The sequence below is a fragment of the Leucoraja erinacea genome, chromosome 35 (assembly GCF_028641065.1).
Source record: "Leucoraja erinacea ecotype New England chromosome 35, Leri_hhj_1, whole genome shotgun sequence".
NCBI classification, from domain to species: Eukaryota; Metazoa; Chordata; class Chondrichthyes; order Rajiformes; family Rajidae; genus Leucoraja; species Leucoraja erinaceus.
This window is the reverse complement of record NC_073411.1, coordinates 4,441,314-4,466,466: the sequence shown is the minus strand read 5'-3', so window position 1 is coordinate 4,466,466 and position 25,153 is coordinate 4,441,314. Positions and strand designations below refer to the sequence as shown.

Genomic DNA, 25,153 nt, shown 5'->3' with positions numbered 1-25,153 from the left:
CTCTCTGCCTCTGCCCTCTGTCTGCCCCTGCCCCCTCCCTCTCTAGTCACACCTGCGAGTTGGGGGCTATGCGTGAGTGGATAGGGCAGGGATGGGGTAAAATGAGCGAATGAATATTAATATAATATCAAGGGGGGTGGTTAGTGTGTGTGTGTGATGCCGCAGGCTGCCCCCCCTCCCCCCCTCCCCCCCGACCACGCATTAAGGATGGGACCCTACTGGCTCCACTTGGTCTAGTATATATATATATATATATATGTGCGTGTGTTTATATGTATATTTAATATTATATATATGTATTATATAATATATCATAAATATATATATATATATGTATACAGAGAGAGACAGTGAAAGAGAGGGAGAGAGAGAGATCTAGAAAGATAGAGAGTTAGCAGCAGATGAACAAGCAGAGACTGTCGTAAGGCTGAAGAGAGAGCCCTGGAGTGTAAGCATTGATGGTGGGTGGAGTGGTCACGGATGATGTATATGGGGGAGGGGTTGTCTGGGCAAGAGAGTTGATCGAGGGTGCTAGTTGTGAGCTCCAATGGCTTATGACAGCAGGGAACGGCAAAACTCTAAGAGAAGCTTTAAATAATCCTCCGCTGACTTTCACTGCCGGCAGCCGTCATCCATCTTGGTTTCAAAACCAACTGGGTAATTTCCCCTGTGTTGGGATCCAACATGGAGTGGGTACATTCAAGAGGCTCTCCATGTGTTGTCGTCGTGGGGTGAGAATTGTAAATGGCGGCAAAGGTCTCAGCGAATAAGCAGTCTGTTTCCAGTCCATCCCCTCATTCTGCCGTGACCTCTGACCCCTCCGTGTCCATTGTTAAGAGTGTCAGGGGCAGCGGTTCACAGGATTCCCGCTAACGTCACTCAACGTGCCAGAAGCTGCGCAGTTAACTGGAAGAGACACAAGAGACTGCAGATGCGGCCATCTCGTGTGCTGGAATAACTCAGCGGGTCAGGCAGCATCTGCAGTGGTTAATAAACATAAACTGCTGGTTTATACAATCTGAAGAAGGGTCCCGGCTAGAAACGTCACCTATCCATGTTCTCCACAGATGCTGCCTGACCCGCTGAGTTACTCCAGCACTCTGTGAAACGTCACCTATCCATGTTCTCCACAGATGCTGCCTGATCCACTGAGTTACTCCAGCACTCTGTGAAACGTCACCTATCCATGTTCTCCACAGATGCTGCCTGACCCGCTGAGTTACTCCAGCACTCTATGAAACATCACCTATCCATGTTCTCCACAGATGCTGCCTGACCCACTGAGTTACTCCAGCACTTTGTGAAACGTCACCTGTCCATGTTCTCCACAGATGCTGCCTGACCCGCTGAGTTACTCCAGCACTCTGTGAAACATCACCTATCCATGTTCTCCACAGATGCTGCCTGACCCGCTGAGTTACTCCAGCACTCTGTGAAACCCCTATCCATGTTCTCCACAGATGCTGCCTGACCCGCTGAGTTACTCCAGCACTTTGTGTTTTACTTGTGGCAGGACATCAGTTCTTTCAAACCCGCCCAGTTCCTTCTGCATTCTTCACTAAGATGAAGATAGACCTGCCTCCTGTGTAACCTTTCTCCACAGTTGCTGAGTCATTGAGTTCACAAGTTATAGGAGTAGGATCAGGCCATTCGGCCCATCGAGTCTACTCTGCCATTCAACCGTGGCTGATCACTGCCTCCTAATCCCATTTTCCTGCCTTCTCTCCATAACCCTTGACACCCGTTCTAATGGAATATGTCAATCTCTGCTATAAACATATATACTGAAGGCCACAGTCATCTCCACAGTTCAGCCCAACTTGCCTACACCAGCCAACAATGTCCCAGCTACACTAGTCCTACCTGCCAGCATTTGGTCCATATCCCTCCAAACCTGTCCTATCCATATACCTGTCTAACTGCTTGTGATATGTTGGGATAGTCCCAGTCTCAACTACCTCCTCTGGCAGCCTCTTCCACACATCCACCTTACCCCTCAGATTCCTATAAAATCTTTTCCCTTTCGCCTTGAAGCTATGTCCTCTGATCCTCGATTCACCTACTCTGGGCAAGAGACTCTGTGCATCTACCCCATCTATTCCTCTCATAATCTTATGCACTATAAGATCGCCCCTCATCCTCCTGCGCTCCAAGCAATAGACACCCAGCCGACTCAACCTCTCCCTATAGCTCAGACCCTCTAGTCCTGGCAACATCCTCGTAAATCTTCTCTGAACCCTTTCCAGCTCGATAACATGTCTATCTTCCATGTCAGGGTAAACCTGGTGGTGAAATAAGACAGGTGATCGTGGGACTGCTCAAGGTGAAACTCACCATTAATTTTATTCAGGCGATGGCGATGGAAAAAATATATTAGTACATGGAATTAAAATTTTATAATATCTTTTCAGATTTTGTTTTTTCACTTTGTCATTACAACTTTAAATTTTTTTTATATTGAACTATAACATATAAAAGACAAATATATCTGTATATAAAAAATTATGCAGGTGAAGGTTTTCAATGTACGAAGCAGCTGAAAGCAGACAAGGCAGAAGAGGAATCAATCAATACAAGCAGCAGTGGTAGAGAGAATGATTGATCTATCACAGGTGGGATGTACACAGTCAAATCACCAACACCTTATCTCACACAGGCACTAACACAATGGCTGAAAAATACTGATACAGACAGACTCGACTGCTGAATTGTCATGCACAGACTGTAGGGAGGGTGGTGGTTGATTGTGTTAATGTGCGTTTGAGTGCTTGGGCTTGTGACTAATTGCAGGAGGAAGTCTCTACCACAAACTTGAGCCGTTTGCACGTCCCCGTTGGACCCGGGAGGGGCTTGAAAGGTCCACTAACTAATGTCCCTGTCCCACTGTACGAGGTCATTCAAGAGCTCTCCCGAGTTTAAAAAAAAATCAAACTCGTGGTAAGCACGGAGAATGAACGTAGCGGGTACGTCGGAGCTCGGGGACGTCTCTTAGCGGCTCGTAACGCTAACATCAGGTACTCGGGAAGACTCGCTAACGGCAGGTAAGCACGGGAAGACTCGTGAAGATTTTTCAACATGTTGAAAAATGTCCACGAGAGCCCCGAGTACCGACGAGCGGCCATTACCGTAAATCTACGAGGTCGAATCAGGGCAAACTCGGGAGAGCTCTTGGAATGAACTCGTACCGTGGGACACGGGCTTTAACGTTGTGTTGAGTGTACAGCGGGTTTCACGTGCTCGGAATGGGACGCGCTGAACTCGCGGGCGGGTTTGACCCATTGCCTGTTGCCCGACGCCCTGGGGAACTCTGCGCGGTCGCCAGTGTGTGAGGCCGTGCCCTCGCGCCGACACCCTACACGCCCGCCCGAGGCTCTCGAAACCCTGAGAAACAAAATGGCGAGAGGCCTGGAGATGAGCAAGTGGCATTAGCTCACTCTGATCCGAATCGTCTCGCAGTGCAACGTCCCGTGACCTCCCCACAACTTACGCCCCCTCCCCCCCCCCACCTCAATCTCCGTCCCAGATCGGAACGGGACCTTCAACGCTCATCCCTGTGCTGCACAGGTAGTGAATGACCACAACTTACGGGAACCCCCAGCGGCCCCCTGTTAGGGCCATTGCTGGCTGAAGGTACAGATGGGTGGATGATGGGTTCTGGTTCTAAGTAAGGCAGCGTGCGTTGAGGAAGGAAGGCCTGGGTGGGGGGGGGGGGGAAGCTGCATCGTGCACAGGGCCCAGCGGTGGGGAGGACAGAACTCAGTCCATTCTTGCCAGCTTGGACTTAAATCTCAGTCCCAGCGATCGGAACGGGACCTTCAACGCTCATCCCTGTGCTGCACAGGTAGTGAATGACACCTTGAAGATTAGAGACGGCACTGGTGAAGCAGGTTACACCTGGGGGACGCTGAGGCACCGACTGCCTTGGGAACAAAGTGGCGAATGTCTGTTGTGTTTGTGCAGCGGCCATGATACAAAGATGAACCAGCGGCCTCCATCTGCTCCGCCGGCTGTTTGGGCCATTGCTGGTTGAAGGTACAGATGGGTGGATGATGGGTTCCGGATCTAAGTAAGGCCGCCTGCTTTGAGGAAGGAAGGCCTGGGTGGGGGGGGGGGGGGGGAAGCTGCATCGTGCACAGGGCCCAGTGGCGGGGAGGACAGAACTCAGTCCATTCTTGCCAGTTTGGAGATCAGCTCGTCGCAGATCTTGGTCAGTTCTTCAATCTCTTGGTTCTGCGAGTGAAAGAAACGGACAATTGTTTAAGAAAGATGCTGGAAAAATCGAAGGTGGACAAAAATGCTGGAGAAACTCAGCGGGTGAGGCAGCTATTCCTTCGCTCCATGGATGCTGCCTCAGAAGGGTCTCGACCCATAGAAACATACAAAATAGGTGCAGGAGGAGGCCATTCGGCCCTTCGAGCCAGCACTGCCATTCATTGTGATCATGGCTGATCCTCCCCTATCAATAGCCCGTGCCTGCCTTCTCCCCAAATCCCTTGACCCGAAGCGACACCTATTCCTTTGCTCCATACATGCTGCCTCACCCGCTGAGTTTCTCCAGCATTTTTATCTACCTACGACAAAAGGACCTAAGGACAAGGCCGGCAAATGAAAAATTCCACCTCAACAAAAAAATAAACACAGATTCTGGAAATGGGGTCATAGAGTCAGACGGTGTGGACTCAGGCCCTTCGGCCCAACTTCCTCATGCTGACCAACATGCCCCATCTACACTAGTCCCATCTGCCCAGTGCCATTTAAAAAAAATATATACCAAAAATAATTTTAATCAATTATTTACAAAAATGATAAAACCCACCACCATAATACAAAGTATTCTTAAATACTGAATTTTTAATAACTATTTCATAATTCTTGTTAAGGTTACATTCCATCCCAGCGGTCCTGGAAATCCCACAGGACGCGCGTGGTCCCTTTCTAAAACCACCTGGGCGCAGACATAACCTTGGAAAAGGTTACCTCCTGCCTTCTCCCCCGTAACCAACCGAGTATCTGGCTTTGGCAGCCAGCTCGGGCAGAGCTCTCCTCCGCCTGGCACCGTGACTCACAGATGGCCAGCTTGGCCAGGCCCAGGAGCAACCCAACCAGGACATCTTCACCCAAGCCTCTCCCCTACGCAAAGGGTGTCCGAAGATGAGGATGGTGGGTGTGAAGTGCAGCCAGAGGCTCTGGGCCAACATTATGTGGTACGATAAACAACAGTGGTCCTTTAAACCACAATGCCATGAAGTGTCCTCATTTCACCCAACTCAGTGCAAAGGCAATCAATATTTCCATTCAGCAAACACACAAACTACTGAAGGAACTCAGCATGCCAGGCAGCATCTCTGGCGGGAATGTTTCTCTGACAGGCGACGTTCCAGGTCCAGGTCCAGGGACCGTCCTTGAGAAATCGTCCGTCCATTCCCTCCACAGATGCTGCTTGACCTGCTGATGACTCCAGCACTTTGTCTTTTTTTCAGATTTCTGCAATTACCTCTCCTTCAGATTGGAGACGAGGAGGATTCTCTTTAACCAGAGGGTGGTGAATCTGTGGATTTAATTGCCACTGAGGGCTGTGGAGGGCAAGTCAAAGGATATTTTTAAAGCAGAGATTTTTAAAGCCAGATGCTTGGTTGGTTACGGGGAGAAGGCAGGAGAATGGGATTGAGAGGGAAAGATAGATCAGCCATGATTGAATGTCAGAGTAGACTCAATAGACAATAGACAATAGTCAATAGGCCATTTGGACCTTCAAGCCAGCACCGCCATTCATGGCTGATCATCCCCAATCAGTACCCCGTTCCTGCCTTCTCCCCATATCCCCTGACTCTGCCATTTTTAAGAGCCCTATCTAGCTCTCTCGTGAGAGCATCCAAAGAACCTGCCTCCACCGCCCTCTGAGGCAGAGAATTCCACAGACTCACAACTCTCTGTGAGAAAAAGTGTTTCTTCGTCTCTGTTCTAAATGGCTTACCCTTTATTCTTAAACTGTGGCCCCTGGTTCTGGACTCCCCCAACATCGGCAACATGTTTCCTGCCTCTAGCGTGTCCAAGCCCTTAACAATCTTATATGTTTCAATGAGAAGCCCTCTCATCCTTCTAAACTCCAGAGTGTACAAGCCCTGCTGCTCCATTCTCCCAGCATACGACTCGATGGGCCGAATGGCCTAATTCTACTCCTAAGTCTTATGATCTGATGAGCCATTATTGTACTTGGTTCAAGGTACATGATCATCGCTGGCAGCTCCAACACACTGTATATTCTCTGTTCCCGATTGCCTTGGACCATATGTGGGCCATTTCAGAGTTCATTTCAGAGTCAAGTGCATTGATGTGGTTCACAGTCACATACAGGCCACACCAAGCCTGGCTAGCAGACTGCTTCCCTTGAATGCTATTACTAATATTTACAGCATTCCATACGTTCCATGGCCACCACTACTAACACTTGCCTTTCATCCCAAACTTTACGTGAATTCCCAGCCTGGGAATAAATATCTCCAGAGCAACCGTCGAGCCCAAACAACAACTTAAACACTCTGCCCCCTCAGGGCGGCACGGTGGCGCTAGGATAGAATTATAGCCTCACAGTGTCAGAGACCCGGGTTCGATCCTGACCATGGGCGCTGTCTGTACGTACGTAGGTTGTACGTTCTCCTCGTGACTGCGCGCGTTTTCTCTGGGACCTCCCACCCACACTACAAAGATGTCGGCTAGTTGGCGTCTGTAAATTGTCCCGACGGTCCCTAAATTGTCCCTAGCTCTTGGGGCTAACGGAATCTAGGGATATGGGGAGAAAGCAGGAACGGGGTACTGATTTAGTGATTTACTCTGTGGATCGGGTGAACATTTACCTGTGGATCGGGTTTTAAATATCTGGGAGTCCACATCTCCGAGGATATGACATGGGCATCACACGCCTCAGCACTCGTGAGTAAGGCAAGGCAACGCCTTTACCACCTCAGGCAATTGAGGAAATTCAGAGTGTCTCCGAGGATCCTCCAGTGCTTCTACGCAGCGGCGGTGGAAAGCATCTTGTCCGGGAACATTATCTTCTGGTTTGGGAATTGCTCTGCCAAGGACAAGAAGGCTCTGAAGAGAGTAGTGCGTTTTTGCCGAACGCACTATGGGAACTTCACTTTAATAATTGCAGGAATATACAACAGGAGGTGCAACTCCAGAGCAAATAAAATCATGGGAGACCCCTTCCATACTAAAAACGGACTGTTCCAGCTGATACGGTCAGGCAAAACGCCTCCGTTGCCATGCGGTGAGAACGGAGAGGTTGAGAAGGAGTTTCTTCCCAGAGGCAATTCGGACTGTAAACGCCTATCTCACCGGGGACTAACTCTACTGAACGTTTTTCCTTCCATTATTTATTATGTAAAAGAATATGTGTGTTATGATTGTGTTTATAATTTGTTTGGTTGTTTTGTTGTTTGTCTTTTGCACAAAAGTCCGCGAGCATTGCCACTTTCAATTCACTGCACATCTCGTATGTGTATGTGACAAATAAACTTGACTTGACTTGATGACTTGATTTTGGATGATCAGCCACGATCATATTGAATGGCGGTGCTGGTTCTGGCCTACTCCTGCTGCTATTTTCTATGTTTCTATGTATCCATGTGTGTTGGATAGAACTAGCGTTTGGGGTTGTTGGTGGTTAGCGTGAACTAGATGGGTTGAAGGGCCTGTTTCCATGCTGCATCTCTAAACCAAACTAAACTAAACTACTAGTTTAAGAAAGAACTGCAGGTGCTGGAAAAATCGAGGGTGGACAAAAATGTTGGAGAAACTTAGCGGGTGAGACTCGACCCGAAACATCGCCTATTCCTTCGCTCCATAGATGCTGCCGACCCGCTAGGTTTCTCCAACATTTTTGTCTACCTTAAACTAAACTACTGCTCACCTAGTGGGAGTAAAGGTTTACTTTCATGGAACTAAGACAAATTAATTTCTCTTTCTTGGAACCATTCTGCATTTATATTTTGGTTCGGCTGTGATCCAGGTATAATGTACACTCTGCCATGAAATGACAGATGCAAACCACAGCGAATTAAACTAAGCCATCCAAACTTGGTCTGACCTGATCTAGCTCCTAGTCTCTCCTTTTAGTATTAACCAAAAATTATTTATTCATCTATTTACAATAATCTGTACAATACTAAATTATTAAAAACAAACTCACCACCACAATACAAGCAAAATCAATATTCTCAAATTACTGTCCCCATCCTTACTGAGGATACATTCCACCCCCCGTGGTGCCCAGCGCTCCCGGAAATCCCCCCGCGGTGCCCGTGGACAGCGCGTAGTCCCGTAGTCTAGTACCACCCGGGCACGGGCGTAACCCCGCAAAAGGGACAGAGCCATCTTCCGCCTGGCACCGTGACTCCTTGTCTCTCCTTAAGATTGGAGACGAGGGGGAATTTCTTTAACCAGAGGGTGGCGAATCTGTGGAATTCATTGACGAAGGTGGCAAATCTGTGGCAGGCCTCAGGCCTGTAGTCCAGATTACAGATGGAGCATGGAAAAACAGGCCCTTCAGCCCACCGAGTCCCTGCCGACCATCGATCGCCCGTTCACCCTAGTTCCACTTTCGACCAGAGTCTGAAGTATTTTTTAATCAATCAGCCAGACCCAGTTCAGAGAGGCAGGTTCCAGCACTCGGCACGTTGTAATGCCATACACTGGAGTTCTGTTTCCAACCACATTCTGATATACGGCCCTCGGCGGCGAACATTTCAAAATCCAGCGGTGACAAAACAAATGTTGCGGCACCGGAGGAAACACCGCGCGTAAATACGTCGACACGCCGCGGCGTTATCGGCGACCTAATACGTCAGTCAATGAGGCCGGCAGTCGCCCGAACAATCGCCAAGTGGGACAGGCCCTTTACTTCAACAAGAGACAACCTGTTGGGGGGAACTCAGTGGGTCGAGCAGCATCTGTGTGGGGGGGAGACCACTCCAGTCTGAAGAAGGGTCTCGACCCGAAACGTCACCCATTCCTTCTCCCCAGAGATGCCGCCTGTCCCGCTGAGTTACTCCAGCTTTTTTGTGTCTGTCTTCGGGTTAAACCGGCAATCCGCACTTCCATCCTACACACACTGTGTTTACCTTCTGTTGAATCGTCCTCTCCATGGAGTCCACCTTCATCTGCTCCTTGCGGAGGGTGGCCTGCATGGCCGCTCCTTCAGCGTGAGCCTTGGAGCGGACCTGGGCGATCTCCTCGTTAGCCCTGCGGGGAGGGGTGAACGGAGAGAGTCTGTTAGGATGAAGGTGAAGGGGCAGGAGACCATCGTACAAACCAACCCAACCATCCTGCGGGAGAATTCTGCTCAACTTCAACTGTTCTGCTGTGTTGGCACACAGACACATAGACAATAGGTGCAGGTGGAGGCCATTCGGCCCTTCGAGCCAGCAATACCATTCAATATGATCAATGTGATCATGGCTGATCTTCCAGAATCAGTACCCCGTTCCTGCTTCCTCCCCATATCCCTTGATTCCATGAGCCCGAAGAGCTAAATCTAACTCTCTTTTGAAAACCTGACTCTTGACATGTGTTGCAAAACTCAAGATGCCGCCTTGTTCTTAGGAAAGCCTTTGCCCGAATGATTGGAGCATTGGTGTAGAGATACCTGTTTCTTTGTCTGTGATGTTATTATCTATTACCTGCAAAACCAACAGCTCCTATGTATGGAAATGTAGGCAGTTTCGATAAAATCGCAACTCCCCGACTAAGCTGAGTAAGGAACTAAGATATGTGCTAGTCTGTACATACACTTGTTCATTCAGCAGTGTGTAAAACTCTGCCGTCTGTACTCTTGAGGAGATGTCTCCCGGGGCAGTCAGTTCTTCCAGGATATCATGTATTAAAGTCTCACTCCCCATGAGTCCGAGTCCTCGATTAATTTCTCTGACACTTCCATTGACTCCATCTACACCTCACCCTGCCTCGGCAAGGCCAGCAGCATCATCAAGCACCAGAGAAGGCTGTGGAGGCCAAGTCAATGGATATTTTCATGGCAGAGATAGATAGATAGATTCTTGATTAGGACGGCTGTCAGAGGTCATGGGGAGAAGGCAGGAGAATGGGGTTAGGAGGGAGAGGTCGATCAGCCATGATTGAATGGCGGAGAAGACATGATGGGCCGAATGGCCTAATTCTGCTCCTATCACATATGATCTTATTAAAACAAAGCTTTTCACTGTACCTCAGCAGGTTTGAAATCCATCCAAGACCGAAATTGTTGCCGCAGCCCAGGCCATCAGACAAACCAACCCATTGACTATTGACTCCATCTACACCTCACACTGCCTCGGCAAGGCCAGCAGCATAATCATGCACCAGTCGCACCCTGGCCACTCCCTCCTCTCCCCTCTCCCATCAGGCAAAGGGTATAGATGTGTGCAAACGCACACCTCCAGATTCAGTGAGTTTCTTCCCAGCTGTTATCAGGCAACTGAATCATCCTACTGCAACCAGAGAGCAGCGCTGAACTACTATCTACCTCTGATGTCCCTCAGACTATCCTTAATCGGGCTTTGCTGGTTTTACTTTGCACTAAACGTTATTTCCTTATTATGTACAGTATCTGTACACTGAAATGGATTGATTGTAATCATGTATAGTCTTTCTGCTGTCTGCCGTCACGCAACCTAGACAATAGGTGCAGGAGTAGGCCATTCGGCCCTTCGAGTCAGCACTGCCATTCAATATGATCATGGCTGATCATCCAAAATCAGTACCCCAATTCCTGCTTTCTCCCCACATCCCTTGATTCCTTTAGCCCTAAGAGCTAAATCTAACTCTGTCTTGAATACATCCAGTGAATTGGCCTCCATTGCCTTCTGTGGCAGAGAATTCCACAGAATCACAACTCTCTGGGTGAAATTTCTTTTTCTCATCTCAGGCCTAAATGGCCGACCCTTTATTCTTAAACAGTGACCCCTGATTCTGGACTCCCCCAACATGAGGAACATTTTTCATGCAACAGAAAGCTGTACCTCGGTACACGTGACAATAAATAGGTATGTTACAAAACCTACCTGAATCGTGGCTGAGCATCTGCCCTACCCCGTGTGCGCAATTTTGGCACTGTTTAGAGGGGGCGGGTTTAAAACGCGATTTTTACTAGGCTGTTGCAATCGAAAATGTTCAGCCTAGTAAATCATTAACGGAAAATCGCTGAAAGACCCCGTCGCAAAAGGTATAATTAGTTTTTATGGCCTTGTATAATAGTTATAGTAGTTTTAAAATCACTCTCTAAACTCGCAACCTCTCGCAGCCCCAGGGTTTTATAAAGCAAACAATTAAAGGTATGTACCTTATTTTTACATTAAATGGGGCTTCTTAAGAACCCTGTATATAAAGTTTTCTATAGCGAGTAGCTCATTTTGGGCTCTTTATATCCCGCAGTATTTTTCTGGGCATTTGAGGGCACAAATCTACCGCAATGTGAACGTTCTAAACCAGCGCGTTCACAGGAACCCACTAGAAAGCTGATTTAAATTGACTTTAATTTACAGCAATTGAACACTAAATTCCTTCCATTTGGCCTATAAAATGATGTAAATGAGATTTAAAAATCATATTTTATTGTGAATTATTTGTGAATATTATTTGGACACTTGGGCTATTTAAAAATGTTAATCATTTATTAAGAAATGGATAGATGTTTAGATCTAGTAATTGAAGTTTGAAATTAGCTACAATTGGGTAACTAACTAATTATATGCTTTAATTTCAGGTCATCCAAGTTAGATTATTTTATATTTGTTTCAGAATGCTTCAATCTATGATAACTGAAAATTTCATTCAGTTCTCTTAATTTTTAAGAAGGTTATGTGCTTTTGACTGTCCACGATCACAGCTTTTTTGTTATGTCCATAGGAAATCAATAGGGAACAAGATGCTAATTTCCGAGTATGAAACTGGCCATAACTTTTTTATTACTTGAGATATGAAAGTGAATTGGGTGTCAAATTAAACTTATTATTATGCTTTATCTGATGGGATAAATTGCAGACTTGATTTTTTAAATCTCAAAATTTTGTAACATTGCTACAATAAACTAAACTAAACTAAAATAGCGAGTGGCGTGCACTCACTTGTCCAGTTTTTCCTCAGCGTGCATCTTCAGGGCCTGATACCGTTGCTCCTCCTGTTTCACCCTGGCCAAGTAATCCTGAGCACATTTCTTCAATACTTCTTCATTCTTCGGGCACAAAGAGAAAACAAATCACTTTACTTTGGTTTTCAATTCCGTCTACGGAAAATGGGCAGCGCTGTCACGGGTCAAGTCATTATCGCCAGTCCTCAAACACAAAGTGCTGGAGTAACAACCCAGCGGGTCGGGCAGCATCTGTGGAGGGAAGTGGGCAGGCAACCTTCCGGGTCGGGACCCTTCTTCAGACGGATTGTAGTGGGGGAGGGGGGGGGAAGGCTGGAAGAGAGGTGGAGGCATGAGACAAAGCTTGGCAAGTGATAGTTGGACGAAATGTGTGGGAAGGAACTGCAGGTGCTGGTTTAAACCGAAGGTAGGCCATTTAGAACGGAGACGAGGCAACACTTTTTCTCACAGAGAGTGGTGAGTCTGTGGAATTCTCTGCCTCAGATGGCAGTGGAGGCAGGTTCTCTGGATTCTTTCAAGAGAGAGCTAGATTGGGCTCTTAAAAATAGCGGAGTCAGGAGATATGGGGAAAAGGCAGGAATGGGGTTCTAAATGGCTTACCCCTTACTCTTAAACTGTGGCCCCTGGTTCTGGACTCCCCCAACATCGGGAACATGTTTCCTGCCTCCAGCGTGTCTAAACCCTTAACAATCTTATATGTTTCAATAAGATCCAATACTGATCACAATAATGATTCAATAAGAATGTATCAGGGGTGGTGGTGTCGGAGGTAAGCGAAGGTCCGTAGGTCGGACAGCTGGCTGGGCTGCCGACCGATGGGGTCACGGGCGAGGTGCTGCTGCTGCACTCCATGGGCTGCACTACGTCGGGACGGGTGAGGCGGGGCCGGAAGCAGCGCTCCGACACGACAGTCCCCTCGACCCGAGTAGCAGCAGTCAAATACGGGACAAGGGCGGTCCCGTACGGGACAAACCAATTTAGCCCAAAATACAGGATGTCCCGGCTAATACGGGATAGTTGGCAACCCTACTGGTCAACTCACATGTCCAAGGGAAGGCGACGGCTGGAGGCCCCGCAGAAGCCTGGGGCTCGCCTGGAGCGGGCACTGCTCATAATACCTAAAGTGTGGACTGGACTCTGAAATTGGTGCCAAACCATGACACCTCTTGCACGCAGGCTCAGTGGACTATTTCTGTACAATTTGCTAATCGGGGATGTGCTTAGGTACGGCAATACTCTACTGGACTTCTCCATGCGTTTGTACTTTGCACATGTGACTATAAAAACATCAGTGAACCAAACGTTTTCGAAGGAACTGCAGATGCTGGTTGAAATCGAAGATGGACACAAAAACCTGGAGTAACTCAGCGGGACAGGCAGCATCTCTGGAGAAGGAATGGGTGATGTTTCAGATCCAGGCCCTTCTTCAGAACATTGAACAAATCCGTCTTGTTAGTCATGTTTCATTAGTAAGGGTGTCAGGGGTAACGGGGAGAAGGAGGAGGATGGGGAGGAATTTCTTTAGTCAGAGGGCGGTGAATCTGTGGAATTCATTAGTCAAGTCAATGGATATTTTTAAGGCAGAGATCAGAAAATTCTTGATTAATACGGGTGCCAGTGGTTATGGGGAGAAGGCAGGAGAATGGGGTTAGGAGGAAGAGATAGATCAGCCTTGATGGGCCGAATGGCCTAATTCTACATGTGTGGTGCAATGAAGGAAATATTGTCTTCAAGCTGGATTTTAAATTAACAACATGGCCAAGGGTGATATAATAAAGTGGATATTTACCTTTTTGAATCCTTCCAGGACCCCTTTCATGTTCTCGTACCTCCTGAAGAGGTCGGATAAGGATCTCTCGACAGAGTTGAGGTCAGACAGGGCTTGGTCCTTCTCTGCCATCAGCTGCTGCATGGACGTCTGGGAGGCCATTTTGTTCTTCTGTTCGTCGTCTGGCGGCGAGAATGGGCGGAGTTACGGCGGGCGGGACCTGGCGCCGCATAAATGTAGAGCGTTGGAGGAGCCGGCGTGGGGGGAGCGCCGTGAGGGGGGGGGGAGCGCCATGAGGGGGGGAGAACAAAGGAGAAGCTGGCCGGCGTACTTAGTAACTGTGTCAGTGCCGTAGTAGCCGATACGTGTCTACGTTGGGTCTCCGAGCAAAGAATTTCATTGTGCCCAGTCACATGTGACAATAAAGTGTTCCGAATGCACGATGTTCCCTGACCTTCAGCTACCCGGGCCCAAGGTATGGCGGGGACACTCTACAGCCGCTGGGCAAGAGGAACAAAGAGCAGTACAGCACAGGAACAGGCCCTTCGGCCCGCGATGTCCGTGCTGAACAATACGACAAGTTAAACTCATTTCCCTCCAAAGACGTGCAGGTTTGTAGGTTAATTGGCTTCTGTGAACTGTAAATTGTCTCTAGTCATAGAGTGATGGGAACAGGCCCTTCGGCCCAACTTGCCCACTCCGGCCAACATGTCCCAGGTACAATGGTCCCACCTGCCTGCGCTTGTTCCATATCCCTCCAAACCTGTCCTATCCATGTACCTGGCTAATCGAGAGTCTCGGCCCAAAATATTGCCCATTCCTTCTCTCCAGAGATGTTGCCTCACTCGCTGAGTTACTCCAGCATTTTGTGTCTAACTTTGATTTAAACCAGCATCTGCAGTTCTTTCTTGAACCTAAACTTCAACTGCGATAAATCCATCGAGGGGATCTATCGCAGTCGCTGCCTCAAAAAGGCTGGCAGTATCATCAAGGACCCACACCATCCTGGCCACACACTCATCTCCCTGCTACCTTCAGGTACAAGGTACAGGAGCCTGAAGACTGCAACAACCAGGATCAGGAATAGCTACTTCCCCACAGCCATCAGGCTATTAAACCTGGCTCGGTTAGCGTTAGTTCACACAGAGAGGAAGGAACCGATCTTTCTGCTAGTTCACACAGAGAGTGGTGAATCTCTGGAATTCTCTGCCACAGAAGGTAGTTGAGGCCAGTTCATTGGCTATATTTAAGAGGGAGTTATATGTGGCCCTTGTGGCTAAAGGGATCAGGGGTTATGGAGAAGGCAGGTACAGGATACTGAGTTGGATGATCAGCCATGATCATATTGAATGGCGGTGCAGGCTCGAAGGGCCGAATGGCCTACTCCTGCACCTATTTTCTATGTTTCTATGTACGGAGTGATCGCTGGTCGGCACGGACTCGGTGGGTCGAGGGGCTTGTTTTTGCGCTGTATGTGCAGTCTAAAGTCAGCCTGACACTTAGAGAGAAATAAGACCCCTTCAGCACGGCCTCTACTAGTTCTTGCCCCTTCCCACTCATACACTCAATGCTGTTGCTGCTTTCACAGCAGGGACATGAGTACAGACATTGAGCCACTGGATTTGCCTGGGAGCGTCGACTAGTCACTTACCGATCATCTGGGCAATGGTGTTCTCGTACTCTGAGACAATCTTCCTGCAAAATGAAGTAAAATATCAATTCATAGATTCACATTGAGCAAGTACCCAGGCACAGTGTTGAACAGTTCAAGGGCCTGTCCCACTTGGCGAATTTTTCAGCGACTGCCGGCATCATTGACTGGCGTATTAGGTCATTGAAAGATTCGCGGCATGTTACGGCGGTTAACGCGGTGTGATAACGTATGACTCGCGGTTTTTTCAGGCATCGCAACATTTTTCTTTTCGCAGCTGGATTGATACTGATATGACGCCGGCAGTAGCCAAAAGAAATCGGCAAGTGGGACCGGCCCTTTAGTATGTACTGTAGGTAAATATACGGCACGGTGGCACAGCGGTAGAGTTGCTGCTTCACAGCACCAGAGACCAAGAGAGAGAAAGATCGGGATCGCCGAAAGATTTTGAACATTTCAAAACCCAGTGGCGACAAAACAGATGTTGCGACACATGAGGAAACCGCGTGTCAACACGTCGTCACGCCGCATCACGTCGCGACTTTTCCGGTGACCTGCTACGTCAGTCAATGACGCTGACAGTCGCCAAAAAAAAAATCAGCAAGTGGGACAGGCCCTTTACTCAACGTAGGGGCAGATGCACAGAAAACAAACTATTCCCATCTCAAATTTTGCTTTGGGCAGCTCACAGCCCAGTGGTATGAATATTGATTTCTCTCACTTCAGGTAGTCCAGCATTCCCTCTCTCTCTATCCCGCACCCCCCTCCCCCTCCCCACCCAAGTCGAATTAGCTTCTCGTTTTCACCCAACAAACAGCTAACAATGGCCTGCTTCCTTCATCATCGTTATTTTTTTGCATATTTTTCATTCATTGTTCTTTATCTCTCTACATCATCGTCTACATCTCTCTTTCGTGTTCATTTTCTAGGTTTGCACAAAACTTGAGAGTCTTTAATGCTTTATTCAATGCTGGCAGCAAGACAATTCAAAATGGCTGCACACACACTGTCTACAGACGGGATAAACTATATACAAATCTCCCGTTGTCCTGTGCAGTGCCACCTGCTGCACGGGAGGAGCAACGGGTCCTCCCACCTCACATAGTCCACCAAACATCACACTCTCGTTTCCCTTATCCCTAACCAGTCTGACGAAGGGTCTCGACTCAAAAACGGCACCCATTCCTTCTCTCCAGAGACGCTGCCTGTCCCTCTGAGTTACTCCAGCTTTTTGTGTCTATCTTCGGTTTAAACCAGCAACTTCAGTTCCTTCTTACACATAAACTATTTTGTATTTGTAAAGCACATTCTGCAAGACTTCATTTTGCTGCAAAGGAGCAAATTTTGTTCTTGATCGCACATCTGCTAAACGCATACATCCGTGACCCGTCACAACGAAGGTTTACTGCATACTCATTCCACCGTGAGTTGCCCCTCACCTACCTCATTTCGATGACTTCTTGCCGACTGTCTTCATATTTTTGTTTCCACTCGTTTACTTCTATCTCCTTCCCAATAATCTGTAACACGGAGAAACGTCATTAGAGACACATTTTTAAGTTTTAGAGACACAGCGCGGAGATACGGCCCTTCAGCCCGCCGAGTCCGTGCCGACCAGCGATCCCCGCACATTAACACTGATCTACATACATTAGCGACAGTTGTTTCAGCCAATTAAAATGTTAAAAAAAAATTAAATAAATTTCCAACACAAAGAATTTATTACAAATATTAAAGTGTTTACAGAATTTAATTGGACTGTTCCCATACAGTATCAAAATGTAGTGGGAGCTGGAACGTTACGCCAGAGATGGCGGTGGAGACGGACACGATAGTGGTTTAGCTTAGTTTAGTTTAGAGATACAGCGCGGAAACAGGCCCTTCGGCCCAACAAGTCCTCACCGACCAGCGATGTCCTTACGTTAACACAATCCTACACAGACGGAGGAAGCCAAAGATCTCGGAGAAAACCCAAGTAGGTCACGGGGAGAACGTACAAACCTCAGTACACACAGCACCCGTAGTCAGGAGTGACCCCGAGTCTCTGGCGCTGTGAGGCAGCAACTCCATCGCAGTGCCGCCTGCGTTAAGAAGCTTACGGATAAATACAGGGAATGGTCAGGGAAGGCAGATAAGAATTGTTCTTGGCCACATGTACGGCCCAGACATTGTAGACCAAAGGGACTGTTCCTCTTCTATATTGTTCAATGTTCCAAGAATGGGTGTGGGTATGATTGTGTTTATAGTTTGTTTGGTTGTTTGGTTGTTTGTCTTTTGCACAAAAGTCCGCGAGCATTGCCACTTTCATTTCACTGCACATCTCGTATGTGTATGTGACAAATAAACTTGACTTGACTTGACTTGACTTTAACACAGCCATCAACCCTTCACCCGTCCTAGCCAGAGGGTGGTGAATCTGTGGATTTCATTGCCACAGATGACGGTGGAGGCCAAGTCGTTGGGTATTTTTAAAGCGGATATCGACATGTCCTTGATTAGCATGGGGGGTTAATGGTTTACGGGGAGAAGGCAGGAGAATGTGGCTGCTGGTGATAAATCAATCAGTTATGATATGATTGATAGAACAGGGCTGCCCGGTGGCTCAGTGGTGGAGTTGCTGCCTTACAGCGCCAGAGACCCGGGTTCGATCCCGGCTACGGGTGCTGTCTGTACGGAGTTTGTACGTTCTCCCCGTGACCGCGTGGGTTTTTTTCCGAGATCTTCGGCTTCCTCCCACACTCCAAAGATGTGCAGGTTTGTAAGTTAATTGGCTTGGAAAAAAATGTAAATTGTCCTGAGTGTGTATAGGATAGTGATAATGTGTGGGGATCGCTGGTCGGCACGGACTCGGTGGGCCGAAGGACCTGCTTCTGTATCTCCAAACTAAACAAAACAGAAGTGATGGGCTGAATGGCCTGATTCTGTACCTATTTCTTAGGTTAGGGTGGTTAGGTGGGCTAAAAAGCCACATGCAAACTCTGTAGAGAGGAACTGCAGATGCTGGTATATAACGGAGATTTATACAAAGTGCGGGAGTAACTGAGCGAGAAAAAGGTTGGGTGACGTTTCAGGTCGGGAATGTGAATGGGGAGGGGACTGGAGGTAGGAAAAGGTGACCGAGGAAGGGTGGAGCCCACAATGGCTCATTGTTGGCTGGGGTGGAGGTGATAATGAAGAGATACAGGGATAAGAACAGTGGAACTAGTAGGATGACTAGGGTGGGGGAGGGAGGGGGGGGGGGGGGGGGAATGCAGAGGTTATTTGTATTTATTGGATGTCTGACCTGCTGGCCGCTGTAAATTGCCCTGCGTAGGTGAGTGGTTGAATCTAAAGGGCGACGGGAATGTAGAGGAAATAAAGTGGGTTTGTGTAGGGTTAGTGTAGAAATAGGTGTCATAGGGATACAGCATGGAAGCTGGCCCTTCAGCCCACTGAGTCTGTGCTATCAACCACCCATTTATACCAACAGGAGATCTTCCCTGTGGCTATCAAGCTGTACAACTCCTCCCCCTTCTGTCGTGGGGTAGACTGGCTCCTCCCCAATCTTCACACACCCCCCCAATCGTTTTCACAAGTCACTTTAGTTTCATGCTTCATGTATCCTGTGTTTTTTTTACTGTTGGCAGACCAATTTCCCTCCTGGAATAAATAAAGTTCTATTGTATCGTATTGTAACGTGACATCAATCCCATGCTTGTATTGTGGTTGCAGTGTTGAGCGCTGGACTCTCTCTGTATCGAGCGCTCAGGTACCCAGAGATAAACCCAGGGTTATAAGTTCATAAGTGATAGGAGCAGAATTAGGCCATTCAGCCCATCAGGTCTGCTCTGCCATTCGATCATGGCTGATCTACCTCCTAACTCCATTCTACTGCCTTCTCCCCATAACCCCTGTCTACAATACGCCAAGTCTGTGCTGAAGAAACCCTGTCTGAAGAAGGGTTTCGGCCCGAAACGTCGCCTATTTCCTTCGCTCCATAGATGCTGCTGCACCCGCTGAGTTTCTCCAGCAATTTTGTGTACCCCTGTCTACTGTACTGATCAAGAAGCTATCTATCTCTGCCTTAAAGACATCCATAGAGTCATCAGTGTTCCCGGGATGGCGGGACTGTCATAAGTTGATAGAATGGAGCGGCTGGGCTTGTATACTCTGGAGTTTAGAAGGATGAGAGGTGATCTTATTGAAACATATAAGATTATCAAGGGATTGGACATGCTAGAGGCAGGAAACATGTTCCCGATGTTGGGGGAGTCCAGAACCAGGGGCCACAGTTTAAGAATAAGGGGTCGGCCATTTAGAACGGAGGCCAATTCTCTGGATGCTTTCAAGAGAGAGTTAGATAGGGCTCTTAAAGATAGCGGAGTTAGGGGATATGGGGAGAAGGCCGGAACGGGGTACTGATTTGGATGATCAGCTAGGATCACAGTAAATGGCGATGCTAGCTCGAAGGGCCGAATGGCCTACTCCTGCACCTATTGTCTATTGTCTATTGTCAGTGTTGTGTGTTCTGCCCTGTGGCTGAAGCGAGAGGGAACAGGGGGGCGGGGGGGGGGGGGGGGGGGTAGGGAGGGAGGGTGATGGGGAACGGCGGCAGATTACCTCTTCTCTGATTAAGCTCAGCACCTCCGTCTTGTCCGCCTGAAGGCTGATCAGCTCGTTGCCCAGGGTACCTTCCATCTCACTCAGGAGAGTTTTGAAGGACAGGATGCTCTCACTGCTGCTCATCTCGGCCACTGGCATGTGCTGAAGACAGAAGAACAATTACCATAAGGTGGACACAAAATGCTGGAGTAACTCAGCGGGACAGGCAGCATCTCTGGAGAGAAGCAGTGGGTGACGTTTCGAAACGTCACACATTCCTTCTCTCCAGCGATGCTGCTTGTCCTGCTGAGTTACTCCAGCATTTTGTGTCGACCTTCGATTTAAACCAGCATCTACAGTTCCTTCCTACATAGAACAGTTCCCAGAATTTCCGATTTAATCGACCCTCTATTGGAAGGATGTCGTAGAAACATCGCAACATAGAAAATAGGTGCAGGAGTAGGCCATTCGGCCCTTCGAGCCAGCACCGCCATTCAATATGATCCTGGCTGATCGTCCAAAATCAATACCCCGTTCCTACTTTTTCCCCATATCCCGTGATTCTTTTAGCCCTAAGAGCTGAATCTAACTCTCTCTTGAAAGCATCCAGTGAATTGGCCTCCACTGCCTGCTGTGCCAGAGAATTCCACAGATTCACAACTCTCTGGGTGAAAAAGTTTCTCCTAACACCACAAAAAGGCAGCGAACATCATCAAGGACCCACACCATCCTGACCACACACTCATCTCTCTGCTACAATCGGGCAGAAGGTACAGGAGCCTGAAATATGTTACATCCAGGTTCAGGAACAGCCTCTTCCCCACAGCCATCAGGCTATTAAACTTGCCAACAAACAGACTCTGAACTTGCACTTTATCTGTTTATTTATGTGTATATTGAACTGAACTGTTCTGTATTCATGCCTACAATATTCTGTTGTGCTGAAGCAAAGCAAGAATTTCATTGTCCTATCTGGGACACATGACAATAAACTCTCTTGACTTGACTTGGCACCCGCTGAGTTTCTCCAGCATTTTTGTCTAGCATAGAAACAGCTGCTCAGTCTGCGAGATTCACCAGGTTTTGGCAAGTGCAGAGCAGATTTACAATGACGTTGCCAGGACTCCAGGGTCCGAGCTACAGGGAGAAGTTGTGCCGATAGGACTTTATTCCTTGGAGTGCAGGAGGCTGAGGGGTGATCTTATAGTGGAGTATAAAATCAAGAAGGGGACAAATAGAGTGAATGCACAGAGCCTTTTACCCAGGGTCAGGGAATCCAGAACCAGAGGAGATAGGTTTAAGGTGGGAGGGGAAAGATTTAATAGGAACCTGAGCGGCAATGTTTTCACTCAGAGGTTGGTGGGTATATGGAACGAGCTGCCCAAGAAGGTAGTTGGAGCCTGTGCAATAATTTATAATATTAAAACTCTGTGTGTGTGTGTGTGTGTGTTTCTGCCTGACTTGTGGGTGCCAGCCTTTGATTCGTTGCTACGCCAACACCAGAAGCAGAAACGCCCAGATTTTTTCTATTTCGGTAGAGATTTCATTTTTCATTCTAAGTATCCACTCCTGATTAAATTTTGTCGTGTTTATGTACACATTTTTAATAAAATCCTTCTACCCCCAACTCACTCATTTTGTCGCCTCCTGCTGGCCAGCGACCATAACGGCTGCTGGCGCCCGCCTCTCGCCTCAAAGACGCCATTTAAAAACAGCCGCGCTGCTGAGTGCTGGAATCTTATATTCGGGAACGGCTTGAGTTGGAGGGCCACGTCTCCCGTGGGGGCTACGGGTAGGGAACGGCTGCGTTGGGGGAGCAGACCCAACGGGTCTGCACTTGGTCTAGTCACATCTAAAAGGCACTTGGACAGGTACATGGATAGGAAAGGTTTAGAGGCATATGGACTGAAGGCGGGCAAATGTGACCAGCTTAGATGGGGAATCTTGGTCAGCATGGATGAGTTGGGCTGAAGGGCCTATTTACGTGCTGTATGATACCGTGACCGTTCTAGACCCTCTTTCGCACATTGCCAGTTTGAAATTTCCTCTCTTCTTCTGGGAGATTCAGGGTTTATTCGTGCCCACTGACGTACCATCCTCACACCTGCCTAAAGCCCAAATTGACAGGGAGATACAGCTGAGAACCAGCCCCTTCGGCCCAGCGAGCTGACACCGACCACCAAGACCATCCAGCAATGGACGGCCCAGTAGCTCAGCACGTGAAGGCGCTGCCTCACAGCTCCAGAGACCCCGGTTCGATCCCGACCTCGGGTGCCGTCTGTGTAAAGTTGAGTTTAATTTAGAAATACAGCGCGGAAACAGGCTGTTTGTCCTACCGAGCCCGTGCCGACCAGCGATCACCCCTACACTAACACTGTCCTACACACTAGGGACAATTTACAATTTTACCAAAGCCAATTAACCTACAAACCCGTACGTCTTTGGAGTGTGGGAGGGAACTGGAGCACCCGGGGAAAACCCATGGGAGAACGTACAAACTCCGTACAGGCAGCACCCGTGGTCAGGATAAAACCAGGTCTCTGGCGCTGTGAGGCAGCAACTCTACCGCTGCGCCACCGTGCCAGCCTCTGCTCGCTCAGTTTCACTGAGTACTGCTTCTTGTAGGTAGCTGCAAAATGATCATTGTGACAAAGGTCAAAAAGGAGAGCTGGTTGACAAGAATTAAATTGCAGCTCTGATTTCAGGCTTTGATTGCCTGTGTAGGCCGGACATCTCCACTTCAAGCTTTGCCCTGCAGCTAACCTTGTAGGGATTAAAGCAGTTTCAGACACAACCTTCATAATCTCGAGATAATCACTCATTCATCCTCCCAAGAGAAGCAATGTCTGAAGAAGGGTCTCGACCTGAAGTGTCACCCATTCCTTCTCTCCAGAGACGCTGCCTGTCCCGCTGAGTTACTCCAGCATTTTGTGTCTATGAAGCAAAGCCTGCAGATTCCCACCACTGTGCAGGGTTCTGCCCAATGCCCACTATTCAATCGCTGTCACTAACAAGCTATCTGGCCATTGTCGATTCGATGGCCCTTCGGCCCAACTTGCCCACACCGGCCAACAATGTCCCAGCTGCACCTGCCTGCGTTTGGTCCATATCCCTCCAAACCTGTCCGAACGATGCACCTGCCCAACTGCTTCTTAAATGTTGGGATAGTCTCAGCCTCATCTACCTCCTCTGGCAGCTTGTTCCATACACCCACCTCCTTTGTGAAAAAAAGGCTGAAAAAATTAATATTGCGCTCCTATGATGCTCAGAACTGTCATAGTCCAGAATGCAAGGTCGAGACCTATTCTAAATACTTCAGTCACACTGCACGGAAACAGGCCCTTCAGCCCAACGTGTCCATACTAACCAAGGTACCCCATCTACACTTGTCCCACCTGCCCGCATTTGGCCATTATCCCTCGAAACTATTCCTTTGTGTGAAATTAAACCTATGTCCTCTGGACCTCGATTCACCTGCTCTAGGCAAGAGACTCCGATCTATTCCTCTCATCATTGTATGCACCTCTCACCCCTCATCCTCCTGCACTCCAAGGAATAGATAAATCCCAGCCTACTCAACCTCTCCCCATAGCTCAGACCCGCTAGTCCTGGCAACATCCTCGTAATATTAGAAAGGAGTCAACGGAGCTCCAAATATCATTCAAGCTGCTCCAGAAATCAAACAAGGAAGTAAATTGCCTCTGCTGGTGGGAGCAAACTGCATGTATTTGGTTGTCCCATTTCCTACACAGGTAATTCTACTATCACCTGTATTTCCATAAAGCACATACGTTATAATGTGAACATTTGAATTGGAGAAAACTATTTGTATTATGCTGACCAAATTGGTTATAATACGATTACAATCGAGATTATTTACCCAGAAAGGTATTTAAAAGTCACTTTGGAAAATGAACAAGCAGAGAAAAGTCTGTTTTAGATATAAACAGAAAAGAAGGAAAAAACTGTTTCCATGTAAACTCCCCGCAGTAATTAGACATGATTGTCTATTAAGCTTGATGCTTGATGTTCACATGCTTGATCAATGGTGTTTTATCATTAATGTTTTATTATTATTAATGTTTAGTGTTTTCTGAGTCATTCGTAACTGTCACTGTATATCATGTTGTTACTTGTGGGCGGAGCACCAAGGCAAATTCCTTGTATGTGAATACTTGGCCAAGAAACTTACTTACTTATTAAACTACTACTTTAACCATGGGTAGAAATTGATAATCAATCACTTCAATTGATTCCACTGCCAATAATGGACCATTGGGGCTGATTCTAATTTGTTCTGATTTCTTATCTTCCCCCTGACTCACAATCTGAAGAAGGGTCTTGACCCGAAATATCACCTATTCCTTTTCTCCAGAGATGCTGCCTGACCCGTTGAGTTACTCCAGCATTTTGCGATTATCAACGATGTAAGCCAGCATCTGCAGTTCCTTCCTACAATTCAATTGATACTTATTCAATGATATTCTACGTAGCAATGTACAATACAGCCTTTAGCATTTTAAATTATTTAAAAGATCTTTAGTTTTGAAAATTTTGCAGGAAAATTAACTTTGCTATTGGAATTCTAAAACTCTTGAGTTTTAGTTTAGGGATACAGTGTGGAACAGGCCCTTTGGCCCATCGAGTCCGCGCCGACCAGCACATTAACACTATCCTACCCACACCAGGCCTATTCACCTACAAATCTCTACCTCGTTGGAGTGTGGGAGGAAACCGGAGATCTCGGAGAAAACCCACGCAGTCACAGGGAGAACGTGCAAACTCCGTACAGACAGCACCCGTAGTCAGGATCGAACATGGGTCTCTGGCACTGCAAGCGCTGTAAGGCAGCAACTCTACCGTAACTCCACTGCGACACCACCAAAGATGCTCAGTGTTTGAGAGTTCAAACCTCAAAAATTGAATTCCCAGTTGCAACAGTTTTGTCTACATTCCCATAAGCTTGTGTTACTCTTGATCAAGATCTTTCAGATAGAAACAGTAAGATTGT

General features: G+C 47.8%; 1 protein-coding gene across 4 annotated transcripts in view; it reads right to left on the bottom strand.

Moving 5' to 3' along the window:
* Positions 1-3,805: 3,805 nt before the first annotated feature.
* tacc1 (transforming, acidic coiled-coil containing protein 1) overlaps positions 3,806-25,153 on the bottom strand; it is a 152,354-nt gene continuing 131,006 nt past the window's right edge. For all 4 annotated transcript variants that reach the window (XM_055662130.1, XM_055662131.1, XM_055662133.1 and 1 more), the window contains 7 exons: positions 20,161-20,304; positions 17,005-17,081; positions 15,562-15,605; positions 13,932-14,092; positions 12,120-12,226; positions 9,123-9,243; positions 3,806-4,230 (listed from right to left, as the gene is read on the bottom strand). In XM_055662130.1, the coding sequence (XP_055518105.1) occupies positions 4,162-4,230; positions 9,123-9,243; positions 12,120-12,226; positions 13,932-14,092; positions 15,562-15,605; positions 17,005-17,081; positions 20,161-20,304 (723 nt within the window). In that variant the 3' untranslated portion in view covers positions 3,806-4,161. The remainder of the gene's footprint in view (positions 4,231-9,122; positions 9,244-12,119; positions 12,227-13,931; positions 14,093-15,561; positions 15,606-17,004; positions 17,082-20,160; positions 20,305-25,153) is intronic.